This window comes from Mixophyes fleayi, chromosome 7 (genome assembly GCF_038048845.1).
Source record: "Mixophyes fleayi isolate aMixFle1 chromosome 7, aMixFle1.hap1, whole genome shotgun sequence".
Taxonomy (NCBI): domain Eukaryota; kingdom Metazoa; phylum Chordata; class Amphibia; order Anura; family Limnodynastidae; genus Mixophyes; species Mixophyes fleayi.
The window spans coordinates 153,809,998-153,826,699 of record NC_134408.1 but is presented as its reverse complement, the minus strand read 5'-3'; the positions used below and the strand labels follow the sequence as shown (position 1 = coordinate 153,826,699).

Below are 16,702 nucleotides of genomic sequence, written 5' to 3'. Positions count from 1 at the left end.
CAGGGTGAGAGGGAGCTGGGCATTGGGGGCTTCTTGGGTCTCACTTTGGTCATTGTTGCTGTCCTTCTTCCTCTCCTCTGGCAGGCTCCTGTTCTCCCAGCTCATTAGTATCATCCGTATCTCCTTGGCAGTTGCTGGGTTCTCAATGATCTCAATGCCTTCAGCTTGGCAGAGGATCTCGAGATCCACTTTGCAAATTTCACTGTAGTTAGACATCTTATATGTCTCCCTGTTACTTCTTTCCTGGATAACTTGGCTCTTTCAAACTGGGTTTTGGACAACTGCCTGGAATTATCCCACTGCTTGCCACCACTTGTGACAGGATGGACTTATTCTGCCATCCTGTTGGGTAACTGGTATATATGGGGTACTTGCCATGACTGACCACGCCTACTGGAACCACTTAGCCAAAGCAGCCAATCACCAACTGTAAGTATCAACTGCACAGTGACTTGATGGAGGGGTTTTACTGCTCCTCCACCAGCACCTGGAACGCTTACGCTGTAAAGCTGCAGCATCACCTCTGGTTACTCCGGCTAATACTTCCTGACCGCTTAGGACTGCTGGGTAACTAGCGCAGATGCAGGAACACCGGGAAATGGATGAATCTGTTAGCTCTATTCTTTTGGTCACAGGAACAACGCAGCAACTTAGCAGATGTTTATTGCTCAATGGCTCTTATAAAATATGTTACACACACAAGACCATTTAAAGTAGCGTTATTGTGCAAACATATTAGCTTTCCCGTCTGTCTTTTATACAGTTTTACACAACACGGTGGCAGGGGGTAATTCAGCCGCCTGTCCCTTTAACCAGTCCCAAATGATTCTTTAATTTATCACAAGAATTAGTTTTTTAATCTATCATAAAGATCAGTTGGGCTTATGCTTTTTACTGTAATATTAATGATATTATATGTTCGTACCACTGCCAGGGGCTCCTTCAATGCTGCCCTCTTATACCCCATATGGAATTATGTAGTAGCCCAAACACTGATGGACCATTTTATAAAATACAGTTAAACCAAATAAATACATTATATAGGATTCCATAGTGCATGTGTTGCAAATAAAACATTTCCCTCAAGCTGTGCAGGAAGAAGGAGGAGGGCCTGGCCACAAGAATCAGGAATCAGGAATCAGAATCTAGATATTTTGGATGGGAATTAAATTTCACTGTTGTGAAAGGATGTGTGCAAGTAATGTTATGCTAAATGTGGCCAAGATGTAGTACAATATCATCTATCAATCAATGATCAGTGTAAATAATACATACTGTTGCATCTTGGATAAATCCTTCTTCAACTTTGATGACTACATTTTCGCTGGTTGTCATCTGACATGAAGTTGCGCTTGCTCTGGAATCCCTCTCTTTAGGTGCCTTCATCTCAGGTCTTTCCACTCTGTGCTTTGGGGAGAAATCAAAGTTCTGATCTCCAAACTTTTCTTTCAAACTGTTAGTGAAGGCTCTAATTGTCTGATCATTAGTGTCCACCAAACAAATGTTTTTCAAGGAGCTTTCTTCATGTTTGCTTTCCATGTATTGCTTGATGGATTCTACAATATTTTGTACACAACTATGTATGGGGAAACCAAAAATGCCAGAGCTGACAGCTGGTATTGCAATGGACTTATGACCGTTCTTGTCAGCCAGCTCTAAACTGCTGGTTATAGCTCTCCGTAAAAGGCGCTCACATCTCGTTGGCGAACTATAGTCCCATCTTGGCCCAACTGTATGTATAACCTGCTTACACGGCAAATTACCAGCATCTGTAATGACTGAATCACCAGCTGATAACTGACCCTGATTTCTGACAATAAGATCACAATCATGTTGGAGTTTGGGTCCAGCCGCTTTCAGTATGGCCAGTGCCAGACCCCCAATATGCTTCAAATCCTCATTGGATGCATTAACGATAACATCTACATTGTGATAACACAGGTCATCGTTATATACAGAGATTGTCACCCCATTTGGCAGCTTTATTTGGAATTGGGAATCAACCAAACTGGTTTCATGAGCTGTAATATCCTCTTCTCCATCCTTCTGCAAATATATCAGACATTTGAATTTATTTTTTGCTATTGTAACATAGATGTCTTCATTTTTCATACAAAACTTCTTAGATCCTGGTTTATCAATGTACAAGGTGTCAGAACAGACAGAAGACAGGGCCCTTTGTAGAAGGGAAGCTGCCTGCTCCACATACAGCTTTGTACCTGTCAGGAGTATGTTTTTTTTTATTATGGCAATCTTCACATTAATTCTATTCAAGTCATCCCAAATGTGTTTCCTTTCCTCCTTGATGAACTGCAGGACTGCCAGCGACTTAACCTGGATGGTCTTCTGCATCGGAGAGTTTTTTTCCAGAAAATCATGGATTATTTGGTAACTCTTCTGTGCAGATGTAGAGAGACCTGTGATAACCACGTCATTCTCCGCTCCGACAGGGAATTCCTCTATCAGAACTGTGCTTCTCTCGCCATTAAATGACTCAGACAAGTGAGAATGAAGACTTCTCCACTCTGGAATTCGTAGGATACTCTTCTCTTCTACAGGAATTTGCCTACAAACTAATTCTTGCTTAATTTGTCCTTCTGCCTCTGTCAAATCTTTCAGTGAGTGGCCAATCAGTTTAACAGCATTGTCTTCAACCTCAAACAGTGCGTTAATATTGTGACGTACAAAGAGGAGACAGGACAGTTCTTCACTATCAGCGAACATGAGGAACTGGATGATGTGTGGGTTCATCTGGATGGATTTTGATTTCAACTGTTGCCTAACATTGAGTATTTCACATTTGGCAGAAAGAACCTCTTCTCGCAGTCCAATGAGCCTGATATTCTTTGCTGATATGTCATAGTCCATCTTCAGCTCAGGGACATCCTCCAATATCTTTCTCTCCAGACCAATGTTACGCATAATGTGATAAAGGGCCGGGGACACTGGTACAGGCATGGACGAGCTTTGGTTTTTTCTTTCAACCTGTTTTGTCGTTGCTTCTACCAGTTTTCTGAATGTCGGCTCAATCTTCTTAACATCCTTCAACGTGCCGGCCAGGAAGACCTTCTCCTCAGCAAAGTCTGGTTTGATCAATACTCCTTCATACGTGGAGCTGCAGACATGTTCTGTGATGGCTTCCCAGACTGAGGCATTCATTTTACAGTCTATAACTTTGTACTTTGAAATAATAAGTGAGAACTCAGCAGAGACCTCGTCATTCCATGTCCGAACGACCTTCGCCATGGTCCTGAGATGTGTGGATAGGGAGCTGGGAAAACACAATGTGATGGCAGGGTTTGGGCAGTTCGGATCTGGCCATGTGATCTCACAGTTCTTAGCCCCCATATTTTTGTCCAAGCTGTGTCTTAAATTAGAATTGCTCAAGATAAACTCCAATATGTACGGACTTATAGGGAACTTCAGGGGCTGCGGTTTTTCTATACAAGGTCTTTGCTTCCCATATAGTGCTATACCGTATGAGGGGTAATATGGATAAACAGATATCGTCCTCTTACCAAAGGTGTGTTTCTTTGTCAATATCACTTTGGCAGCTGCAACACAAATATTTTTAGTCACAAATAGACAGGATAATCCATCAGGAGAATCACGTACAGCAGTTTTATTTATTTTGGTTTAATGAATGACTAGAAATGGTTATTGTGAAAATCATTTATTTAATCTAATCTGTCTTCACTATTCCTTTAGACTATATAACAGTGTCTATAAGGAATAGATACCATATGTAGAGGGCAGTAATTGGAAGAGCAGTTTGTTGTAAATAGACTCGTTACAATAACAATTAATCTAGAATAAAGGGAGATAACACTTTAAATAAATGATATAATGGACAGTCATAGTAATTTTGACTTTTTTAATATAACAAGTAAACAAATTTTTTACACTTTTTTTTCTATGTGTAATAATACATTCCACTGTTCATATTAAGTTCTGGACCAGGGGGCGGAACCCCCCCAGCACGGGTGCCAGACGCCGGTCACTTTAGTCTGCCATGCCGAGCTTCAGTGCCGTTTAGCTAAAGCTGTCGAAGATGAACGAAACGGAGCTACCATGTAGCAGGAACTGGGGGCACAGCTATGAGGGAGAAGAGGAACTGGGGGCACAGCTATGAGGGAGAAGAGGAACTGGGGGCACAGCTATGAGGGAGAAGAGGAACTGGGGGCACAGCTATGAGGGGAGAAGAGGAACTGGGGCACAGCTATGAGGGAGAAGAGGAACTGGGGCACAGCTATGAGGGAGAAGAGGAACTGGGGGCACAGCTATGAGGGAGAAGAGGAACTGGGGGCACAGCTATGAGGGAGAAGAGGAACTGGGGGCACAGCTATGAGGGAGAAAAGGAACTGGGGGCACAGCTATGAGGGAGAAGAGGAACTGGGGGCACAGCTATGAGGGGAGAAGAGGAACTGGGGCACAGCTATGAGGGAGAAGAGGAACTGGGGCACAGCTATGAGGGAGAAGAGGAACTGGGGGCACAGCTATGAGGGAGAAGAGGAACTGGGGGCACAGCTATGAGGGAGAAGAGGAACTGGGGGCACAGCTATGAGGGAGAAGAGGAACTGGGGGCACAGCTATGAGGGAGAAGAGGAACTGGGGGCACAGCTATGAGGGGAGAAGAGGAACTGGGGCACAGCTATGAGGGAGAAGAGGAACTGGGGCACAGCTATGAGGGAGAAGAGGAACTGGGGGCACAGCTATGAGGGAGAAGAGGAACTGGGGGCACAGCTATGAGGGAGAAGAGGAACTGGGGGCACAGCTATGAGGGAGAAAAGGAACTGGGGGCACAGCTATGAGGGAGAAGAGGAACTGGGGGCACAGCTATGAGGGAGAAGAGGAACTGGGGGCACAGCTATGAGGGAGAAGAGGAACTGGGGCACAGCTATGAGGGAGAAGAGGAACTGGGGGCACAGCTATGAGGGAGAAGAGGAACTGGGGGCACAGCTAACTCAGGGCACTATTGTGTGGCATAGCATAAACGTTTATTTGTTGGTCCCATTACTATTAATATTATTATGATATTAATGTGATAAAATAAAAAAATTAAACACATATATACACACAGTGGTCAAAGTGGAAATGTAGAAGTGGCGGCTTGGAAAATGTAGGTGAATAAGATTTCATAGTTTTACAATCAAAGAAATGGTAGTATGGGATGCCAGCGTATACCAGCACACTTCGATACATATATATATATATGTATGTATGTATGTATGTATGTATGTATGTATAATATATATGTGTGTGTGTGTGTGTGTGTGTGTGTGTGTGTGTATGTATAATATATATATATATGTATGTATGTATGTATGTATGTATGTATAATATACATACATACATACTGTCTCCACACCTGTTCTTCTGCTCCGTCTCTACTGTATCTGCCTGCCTGGAGTTTCTGAATTTCTGGTACTTTGTGTTTATTGTCCTGTACTGTTATACCCTGTATAGTCTACTGTATGTACCATGTACGGCGCTGCGGAAACCTTGTGGGGCCTAACAAATAAACGATAACAATAATAATAATAATATATATATGTGTGTGTGTGTGTGTATGTATGTATGTATGTATGATATATATATATGTGTGTGTGTGTATGTATGTATGTATGTATGTATGTATGATATATATATATATATATGTGGTTGTGTATGTATGTATGTAATATGATATATATATATATGTGTGTGTGTATGTATGTATGATATATATATATATATATGTGTGTGTGTATGTATGTATGATATATATATATATATATATATGTGTGTGTGTGTATGTATGTATGTATGTATGTATGTATGTATGATATATATATATATATATATGTGTGTGTGTATGTATGTATGATATATATATATATATATATATGTGTGTGTGTATGTATGTATGATATATATATATATATGTGTGTATGTATGTATGTATGATATATATATATATATGTGTGTGTGTATGTATGTATGATATATATATATATGTGTGTGTGTATGTATGTATGTATGATATATATATATATGTGTTTGTGTATGTATGTATGATATATATATATATGTGTGTGTGTGTATGTATGTATGATATATATATATATATATATGTGTGTGTGTGTATGTATGTATGTATGATATATATATATATATGTGTGTGTATGTATGTATGTATGATATATATATATATATATGTGTGTGTGTATGTATGTATGTATGATATATATATATATGTGGTTGTGTATGTATGTATGTATGATATATATATATATGTGTGTGTGTATGTATGTATGTATGTATGATATATATATATATATATATGTGTGTGTGTGTATGTATGTATGTATGTATGATATATATATATATGTGTGTGTGTGTGTATGTATGTATGATATATATATATATGTGTGTGTGTGTGTATGTATGTATGATATATATATATATGTGTGTGTGTGTATGTATGTATGTATGTATGATATATATATATATATATATGTGTGTGTGTGTATGTATGTATGATATATATATATATGTGTGTGTGTGTATGTATGTATGTATGTTATATATATATATGTGTGTGTGTGTATGTATGTATGTATGTTATATATATATATGTGTGTGTGTGTATGTATGTATGTATGATATATATATATATGTGTGTGTGTGTATGACACACCTGGGCTTGAAGGGATTTTTGCCGGCGCACCGATAGAAAAAGGGTGCAGATCCCTGGTCTACACTGTAGTTTAGCCAGTGAGTGGAGACATTTGGGGGAGGATCTGGGTGGTCTGAGCGGAATGTGGGGGAGTTTTAGAGTTCATGTAGGATCTGAGTGCTTTTGGGGTCTGAGACCATGCATGTGAGGACATTTTATGGCAAGTTGGAGGTGTGAGTGATGTGGTGGCATTTTGGGATGAGTGATGTAGGAGTGTCGAAGTCGTCTTGGGGTAGTTTTTTCATTTTCACATTTAAGGGTAACGCGCGGCCCTTCTGAAGGTTGGAGGGTTTGTTTCTTTTTCCACCCATGTTCTGTAAATTTAGCTTTGTACCAGTATGCAGAAATGTTAGCATCATGTCACTCACTTTGTACATCAATGAATGTAACCAACGCAGCTTCTTCCTCGGACAACACCACCGTCTCTTGTACTTTACCACCTCCGTACTTTGAGCTCTCAAAATAAATAATAATGTGGTCCTCAGATGTGTTGGGGGGTAACCCCTCAGCCCTGATACTTCTGGTTTCTTCTAGAAGCGATGCCGTCAGTTTGAGCTGTTTCACTCTGTGGTTGTTGCTGAATTTTTGGATAAAGCTGAAGATATCTGATTAAAGAAAATTCAATGACCTTGGTTCAGTGTTCAGTGTAGATTAATAGGATTGTGGAGCATTATAGACCAAAATGTTGTTACTACTATAGTAAAAGATAAATTTATCATGAAACTACATATAAAATTGAACATATGCACAATCTACAGAAAAGAAAATTTTGACCATAATATACATTTATTTATGAGTGTCAGATCATTCACCTACTTGTTACATTTGGCAAATACTGTATTTTGTGTCACAAAGCTTCATTGTGTCACATTGTAACATACCGTAAAACAAATACTGGCCTCAGGTCAGTGTTACATTAAGAAAAAGCAGCGTCCCGGGATGTTAGTGGCAACAGAAAAATAGAAAGTAATGAGGCTACAAAATACCCTTTAATAATGGGAGCTAAAACCAGGAAAGTTTGGGCATCGTTTGTTTGTGGGATTTTAAAACGTTATTCAGCAGAATTAACTACATATCACCAAAGACTTTCCAACAGAACATAGGGGGGCACTTATAGTAAAACTTATAACCCCAAGAAATCATTCACACTAATGGTGCTCAGTAGAGCACTATATTTCTTTTGTAGGGTATCCAGCACATCCACAGATTGCAAAAAAAGGGGCAGAGCTATGTCTGGTAAGGGGTGGGGCTATGTCTGGAAAGGGGTGGGGCTTACAAGCAGAACCAGCGGCACAACATTTACTGATGGTACGTATATAACTAAGAAAGTGGTCTCGTTAAAGCTACTTCAGTGATAGAAATAGTTTGGTCCAAGCAATCCAGTGTTACTACACACTGATAAATGTGATTTAATGCAACTCTGGGAATATAATTTTAGAAAAGTGGAGTTCAAACAAAGGTAAAGTTGGGTCTCGGCATCAGCTCCCTGCAGTTTATTAGATCCCTTGTACAGCTTACAGTCTTATTGCGATAAAAGAAACTCACTGCTGCTGCATTTGATGCTGAGAATGTGTTTAGCTGGGTACCAGGAGAGGACACTATGCTGCTACTTTTCATCTGATAGTTAATGACAGATGAATAGCACAGATCTGGAGGTAATCGAGTGTAGTGTGTATGCATTGTATCGTCATGCTGATCGGGACTTTTTTTTTTTGTTTTTTTTGTCGTTAGCTAAATTGGTAAAATATCGTATCATTAGAATTTTGTAGTAGTGTGTACCTAGCTTTATGCAATATCTGGCCGAGCAGTCGTTTATCGGGTGATTGGCCCGATAGTTGGCTGAAAAAACTGCAGTGTGTACCCAGCTTAAGTCATCTGATTTACACCAGATCAGATATAGAAAAGCTCATTGCACAAACTGGAAATTAGGAGATATTTATAAATACTCTCAGTAAAGTTTTTAACTAATTTGAATATGATTATCATTAATATATTAATAGTATATTAAACAAATGTTTCTTTGTTACGTTTTGCTTTATCTGATTCTATAAAACGTCTTTATCCTCACCGATGTCACACGTGAAGGTGATAGCGGCAGAGCGGATCTCAGGTATTAACTCCACATAGAATTCTCTGTCCTCGTTCTTCTCACTGATATTCTCCATCAAGAGGTTTAACATCTCAGAGGAGCAGGTGTCCTGGACGTTCTCGATCAGAACCAGATTAGAGGGGGGTTCCTGTGTCACATATTCTATATCGTTGCGTGGTTCTTTTGCAGCTGTTAAATTGAAAACAATGAAGTTAAAATCCACATTTCTCCTGCATCCATTGGGGGCACTGGGTACATTGGGGTATAGTGTAGGGGATCTAGGTGTTCGAGCATTTTAAGAATCCTACTAGCTGTCCATAGCTTCTCCCTATCTATACCCCTTGCCTGTTGGGCCTTCAGTTTAGTTTAGTGCCCCAGCATGGCAGGACATGTTTTTTGGTTTGGGGTCGCTGGGCAGCCATTTTTATTCATTTTAATCTATTTTGATAGTTTTGCCTCAGAGGACGGAGCCGTATCATCACAGCTGTCAGTACGGATGGTTGTGCGCTGCTAGGGGCAGGGGTTCGGAGGCTCAGAGACGGTGCCTCCGCTGCTGCCCACACTGGTTCCACCGCAGGGCTCCTCTGGAGGGACTGGCCACAGCCACTGCAGGCTGCGCCTCGCATTCCTAGGCAAAGGCTGCAGGACAGCGGCCTGCGCCTCACCGCAAAATGGAGGCGTGGCAGATGGTGAGTATAACCCTTTTCCAGCACAATGCTTGGGAAGCCATGGTGGGCCCCATGGATAGCTTTCTCTGTTAGTGTGGACAGCCATTAGGGTTCTTAGGGGGCTGGGTCAGGTGGGGGTTACTATTTTAGTGTAAACCTCTGCTAGGCACTACATTGTTGAAGGGGGCTGTACTTCAGGACAGTTTCCAATCCAGTTCTGACCCCTGGGGGGAGGTGCTTCTTCCCTCTCACTGCACTTCCTTCCTGGTGGTCTCTCCATGTGTGCAGACACCAGGGCAGCAGTCATATTGGAGCTCCAGCACTCCCGTTCTCTGTCCTTCCATCTGTAAGGTGTCAGGTTGTGGTTAGTCCCTCAGATTGACTGGGCTCTGGGGCCGTATTGCAGGCTCACTATCTATTCCCTGATTGTGCTCTGCTTCTGTCTTTTATTGTGTCTTTTTTTCTTAGTACACAGCCATGGTGACCAGCGTATTACACAGCCATGGTGACCAGCTTAGTACACAGCCATGGTGACCAGCATATTACACAGCCATGATGACCAGCATATTACACAGCCATGGTGAACACCGTATTACACAGCCATGGTGACCAGCATATTACACAGCCATGGTGACCAGCATATTACACAGCCATGGTGAACACCGTATTACACAGCCATGGTGACCAGCATATTACACAGCCATGGTGACCAGCATATTACACAGCCATGGTGAACAGTGTATTACACAGCCATGGTGAACAGCGTATTACACAGCCATGGGGAACAGCGTATTACACAGCCATGGTGACCAGCGTATTACACAGCCATGGTGAACAGCGTATTACACAGCCATGGTGACCAACGTATTACACAGCCATGGTGAATAACGTATTAAACAGTTTTGGCGAACAGCATATTACACAGCCATGATGACCAGCGTATTACACAGCCATAGTGACCAGCTTAGTACACAGCCATGATGACCAGCATATTACACAGCCATGGTGAACAGCATATTACACAGCCAAGATGGACAGCATATTACACAGCCATGGTGACCAGCGTATTACACAGCCATGGTGAACAGCATATTACACAGCCATGATGGCCAGCATATTACACAGCCATGGTGGCCAGCATATTACACAGCCATGATGACCAGCGTATTACACAGCCATGGTGACCAGCATATTACACAGCCATGGTGACCAGCATATTACACATCCATGGTGAACAGCATATTACACAGCCATGATGACCAGCATATTACACAGCCATGGTGAACAGTGTATTACACAGCCATGGTGAACAGCGTATTACACAGCCATGGGGAACAGCGTATTACACAGCCATGGTGACCAGCATATTACACAGCCATGGTGAACAGCGTATTACACAGCCATGGGGAACAGCGTATTACACAGCCATGGTGACCAGCGTATTACACAGCCATGGTGAACAGCGTATTACACAGCCATGGTGAATAACGTATTAAACAGCCATGGCGAACAGCATATTACACAGCCATGATGACAAGCGTATTACACAGCCACGGTGAATAGCATATAACACACAGTGATCAGCGTATTACACAGCCATGGTGACCAGCATATTACACAGCCATGATGACCAGCGTATTACACAGCCATGGTGACCAGCATATTACACAGCCATGGTGAATAGCATATTACACAGCCATGGTGACCAGCATATTACACATCCATGGTGAACAGCATATTACACAGCCATGATGACCAGCATATTACACAGCCATGGTGACCAGCATATTACACATCCATGGTGAACAGCATATTACACAGCCATGATGACCAGCATATTACACAGCCATGGTGACCAGCATATTACACAGCCATGGTGAACAGCATATTACACAGCCATGATGGCCAGCATATTACACAGCCATGGTGGCCAGCATATTACACAGCCATGATGACCAGCATATTACACAGCCATGGTAACCAGCATATTACACAGCCATGATGACCAGCATATTACACAGCCATGATGACCAGCATATTACACAGCCATGGTGACCAGCGTATTACACAGCCATGGTGACCAGCGTATTACACAGCCATGGTGACCAGCATATTACACAGCCATGGTGACCAGCGTATTACACAGCCACGGTGACCAGCGTATTACACAGCCACGGTGACCAGCATATTACACAGCCACGGTGACCAGCGTATTACACAGCCACGGTGACCAGCGTATTACACAGCCATGATGACCAGCGTATTACACAGCCACGGTGACCAGCGTATTACACAGCCACGGTGAATAGCATATTACACAGCTACGATGAATAGCATATTACACAGCCACGGTGAATAGCATATAACACACAGTGACCAGCGTATTACACAGCCACGGTGAATAGCATATAACACACAGTGATCAGCGTATTACACAGCCATGGTGACCAGCATATTACACAGCCATGATGACCAGCGTATTACACAGCCATGGTGACCAGCATATTACACAGCCATGGTGAATAGCATATTACACAGCCATGATGACCAGCATATTACACAGCCACGGTGACCAGCATATTACACAGCCATGGTGACCAGCTTAGTACACACCACGGTGACCAGCATATTACACAGCCACGGTGAATAGCATATAACACACAGTGACCAGCATATTACACAGCCATGATGACCAGCGTATTACACAGCCATGATGACCAGCGTATTACACAGCCATGATGACCAGCGTATTACACAGCCATGATGAACAGCATATTACACAGCCATGGTGAATAGCATATTACACAACCATGGTGACCAGTATATAACACACAGTGACCAGCATATAACACACAGTGACCAGCATATAACACACAGTGACCAGCATGTGATCCAACATGAACAGAACTAATCGCCCCTGAGTGCTGACACTCTGAAGCTATCATGGATGAAGCCACATGCTTGGTGTGTAGTTATAGTAACCACTGGTAAATGTGCTGTAGGTGATACATGTTTCTCCTTCAGTGATACACACTATTGGGGATTATGAAGATACAGAGTGAGAATAACATCACGTTTATGTACAAATTAATAGAGAAAGAGCATTCACACCATTCACACCAGCATACTGTATATTCATCCTCTGTGCTGTAACTATACATTTTGGTGCCCTGGGCGAGACAGGGCAGCGGCGCCCCCCATCTAAGGAGGGGGGAGGGGTAGGAGGAGAGAGAGAGTGAGAGAGAGAGATTTGGCATTTGGAACGCCCCCTTGGCTTTGCGCCCTGGGTGACGGCACCGCCCGCACCACCCTCGTTACGGCCCTGTTCATTATACAAGGTACAGGACCCCCCCCCCCCCTTCCCACTTTAACACATGGTACATGCACAAGAGACACTAAGATTTTGCAGAGAAAACATTTCCCTTATTGGTGCCATTGTTTCTGGTTGTTACAAGTCTCTTATATCAGGAGATAAAACTTAACCATCTCACAGACCTTCTTCTTGAACACTGTTAGTCACATACAGAAATCCATTTATATAGCATAACATAGCTCCAAAATATAAATAATTCATATATTTTTATAATAATTACCTGGGGGCTGCATCACATCATTCATTCTGGAAGTCTGCAAAAATGAGTAAAAGCTAATAAGACAAATGGTATTAATGAAATACTCATATTTAATGTAAATAATTCAGGGCATGAGCTGATCATACAGTGTTTTCCCTTTGCAAACACTCTAAGGCAGGGGTAGGCAACCTGCGGCTCTCCAGGTGTTGTGAAACTACAAATCCCAGCATGCCTTGCCACCTATCTGCTGGTTATCTACTGGCAAAGCATGCTGGGACTTGTAGTTTCACAACACCTGGAGAGCCGCAGGTTGCCTACCCCTGCTCTAAGGGATATATTTACAAAAGTGCGATTTTGCAACAAAGAAAACTTCTTAGAAATTGTATGTGCGCTTTAGAAAACGTGAGATTTACTAAAATGAAAGAAGCATATTTTGAAACCGCCATCCTGATATTTTTTAAATGGAGGTATACAAAATGCATGATTCATGAATGTGCCCTGGGCCCCTTCTGCTACCCCTAGCCAGTGGGTGTCATGGTTAATATCTTAAAATATAGTCGCAACTCTTGTGGTACTACAAGTGACAGCATGCACTGTTGCGCCAGTGCATACACACTTGTAGTATACCAAGAGCAAGCACTACAAGTGTTGGCTTGCTGATTGGCTGCTGTTTAGGGCACATTTTCTAGTTAATAAATGAGACATATTTGAATATCTGTTGATATATTAGAGGTTTGTATTCATAGGGTGTATGTTAGGCTTCGTTGTGGAACTATAAGTCCCAGCATTCCCTGAGTGATATAGGAATGCCAGCTATTGTGGCAACACAATTCTTAGCGCACCCCAGTGGCTGGTACCACACAGGCTGAAGAGCTGTCTACCTCCGTTATAGGGAAATAAATCTAATCACTGAACGTTATCTATGCTCTGTAACCCGGGTGTCAATTCCCAGCGTTTTATTGCTGTGATATTATAATGTACAGTGATTCTCCTGTATTATACCTTGTTATAATATATAACCGCGCCCTGGGTGACACTTACCGCTGTGATATTATAATGTACAGTGATTCTCCTGTATTACACCTTGTTATAATATATAACCACACCCTGGGTGACACTTATTGCTGTGATATTATAATGTACAGTGATTCTCCTGTATTACACCTTGTTATAATATATAACCACACCCTGGGTGACACTTATTGCTGTGATATTATAATGTACAGTGATTCTCCTGTATTACACCTTGTTATAATATATAACCGCGCCCTGGGTGACACTTACCGCTGGCACTGTCCTGGCTCCGCTTCCTGCATTATCTGCTGATCTTACATCCAGCTTCATCGTCTTTCCCCCGGGCAGGGTCAGCTCGTGGGTCTCTTTCTGAAGAACCTGGTCCCGAACTGAAATATAGAGATATAAACCTGTCAGAGAAGCTGATGATCTGTTACTAGGATAACACAGACAGTAACGTCCCCTCCAACACCCCAGCTTCCTACTTCTACATAACATTTTATAAACATTTGTTCTCATAGGGAAAACCACATTTTGCTATTAGGCTCCATATAAAACAGCAGCTGTACCCGTCTCGTGTACGAGTTAAACACTAAATCCTAACAGATTCGTATGATGAATGGAGACAGCACCAGAAGCGTCAGAGGGAACCACAACCAGCCAATTAGTGCCTGAGATCTCATCATCATCAGCGTATGTGCCCGAGCCCCCAGGTTGGTGCAGTAAAAGGTGTATCTGTGCCCACAATCTGAGCACACGCCCGTACTGCACTCAGGATACATTACAATGCCCCCACAAGTGTGGCTGTGTGCGACTCTGCGCAGGAGGAGGAGCTTGTGGGTTCCTTTGTGGGCAAAATGGAGCATTTTACAATACGCTCAAATCTGCATCAGGCCCTTTATGTCTTTTTATTGTGTAAGAGCCCGTAGTCTGCTGTACTGTGTTACCCTGAGCCTGCCGGGACTATCTCCAACATCAACATACATTGCAATGGTGGATTGATACCATGTCAGGGGCATCTTACGTTCACTAGTAGTGCGCCCCTCTCCTTATATCAGTGGCACCATCTACCTGTTCACGGTACCGGTTACCTGTTATGCTACATACTGGGTACGTACAGGACCAATATATCACTATTCTACAAAGTAACAAAGTATTTACATGAAGTATTAGGGGTGGATTTCTGGAACTGGGTCTCATCATAAGTAGGTACCAATAAAACCTGCTGCTGTGTTATTAACCCTGCCGAAGCCCCCCACTCCTCCTGTATGGGGGTCCCCAGTACTCACCCCCCCTGTATGGGGGCCCCAGCACTCACCCCCCCCCCCCCATCCCTGTATGGGGGCCCCAGCACTCACCCCCCTGTATGAGGGCCACAGCACTCACCCCCCCCCCTGTATGGGGGCCCCAGCACTCACCCCCCCCCCCCCTGTATGAGGGCCCCAGCACTCACCCCCCTGTATGGGGGCCCCAGCACTCACCCCCCTGTATGGGGGCCCCAGCACTCACCCCCCCTGTATGAGGGCCCCAGTACTCACCCCCCTGTATGGGGGCCCCAGCACTACACACCCCCCCCTGTATGGGGGCCCCAGCACTCACCCCCCTGTATGAGGGCCCCAGCACTCACCCCCCTGTATGGGGGCCCCAGCACTCACCCGTCTGCTCCCTGAAGTGGATGAGGACGTGCCCCTGGCTGCACTCCGTGCCCCGGATCTCACACTCTCCTCCATTAGACTTTCTCCTACTCTGGAAATACAGCAGAAGTTTGTTCTTCATTTCCTTCAGTCTCTCTGGCCCCTCTTCCCACCTGAGGGCCACAGGGTACTGGTAGTTGCTGTCCCCCATGCTGGGGCAGTGTCTGGAGTGTGAGTGTGAGGGAGGCTGTGGACACTCAGGATTGTGGTGTGTGTGAGTGGAGTGTCGGGGAATAATGGAGTCTGTGTTGTTTCTCTGCTAGTTGTGAAGTTTCACTTTCATTTCTCACAGACATCCTGCTCTTCTCATCAGACCCTCCCTACATTCCACCCAGATCAATGTACAGAGCTCAGATCTGCAAGTGGGCGAGGGGCAAAATCAAAATGTGTGAAAGATTTAGATGTGGGAGAAGGTGCACCCTCCACCACAGGGTACAGATAAAGCTGCCGGTATCTTTATGTTACTGGGGAGAGCAGACAGTATTTTCCCTGCATAGAAAAACACATTCCCCCCCCTCCCCCTGTGTTGTGCCCAGGAGCTAATTTGCACTTCTTGCTGGATGTCCCCAGATATACTGACATGTTACATATATGAGCCTCAGTTAGAGCTGCATGTATGACAGTTTGTGTAATATATGTGTATGTCAGTACTGCACATGGTCAGGGTGTCAGTGTGTAGATTATTCCGTCACCCACCGTATACCTGGAGCAGCGGAACACGACTGGGCAGGGAACAGTTAGGGCGTATTCACATAACTGCGACATAATCCCCAGATACACCTATTAGGATACACGGTGACGATGTAACTGCTGATATTACTTCATTCATTACATTATAAGTAGCTCACGTCTATTCCTATGGTTTATTTGACGAATCCCATTGGATTATAAAGAGTAAACAACATATGCGGTGTTTGTATTTTATCACATTTTACATGAAAAATGTG

General features: G+C 43.3%; 1 protein-coding gene across 1 annotated transcript in view; it reads right to left on the bottom strand.

The window, feature by feature from the left end:
- The window catches only part of LOC142098408 (protein mono-ADP-ribosyltransferase PARP14-like), a 59,980-nt gene extending 43,949 nt beyond the window's left edge, over positions 1 to 16,031 (bottom strand). The window contains exons 1-6 of the mRNA XM_075181247.1: positions 15,717 to 16,031; positions 14,332 to 14,450; positions 13,069 to 13,102; positions 8,787 to 8,996; positions 7,087 to 7,323; positions 1,276 to 3,554 (exon numbers count right to left, since the gene is read on the bottom strand). Coding sequence (XP_075037348.1) covers positions 1,276 to 3,554; positions 7,087 to 7,323; positions 8,787 to 8,996; positions 13,069 to 13,102; positions 14,332 to 14,450; positions 15,717 to 15,906 — 3,069 coding nt within the window. The 5' untranslated portion in view covers positions 15,907 to 16,031. The remainder of the gene's footprint in view (positions 1 to 1,275; positions 3,555 to 7,086; positions 7,324 to 8,786; positions 8,997 to 13,068; positions 13,103 to 14,331; positions 14,451 to 15,716) is intronic.
- Positions 16,032 to 16,702: the final 671 nt, after the last annotated feature.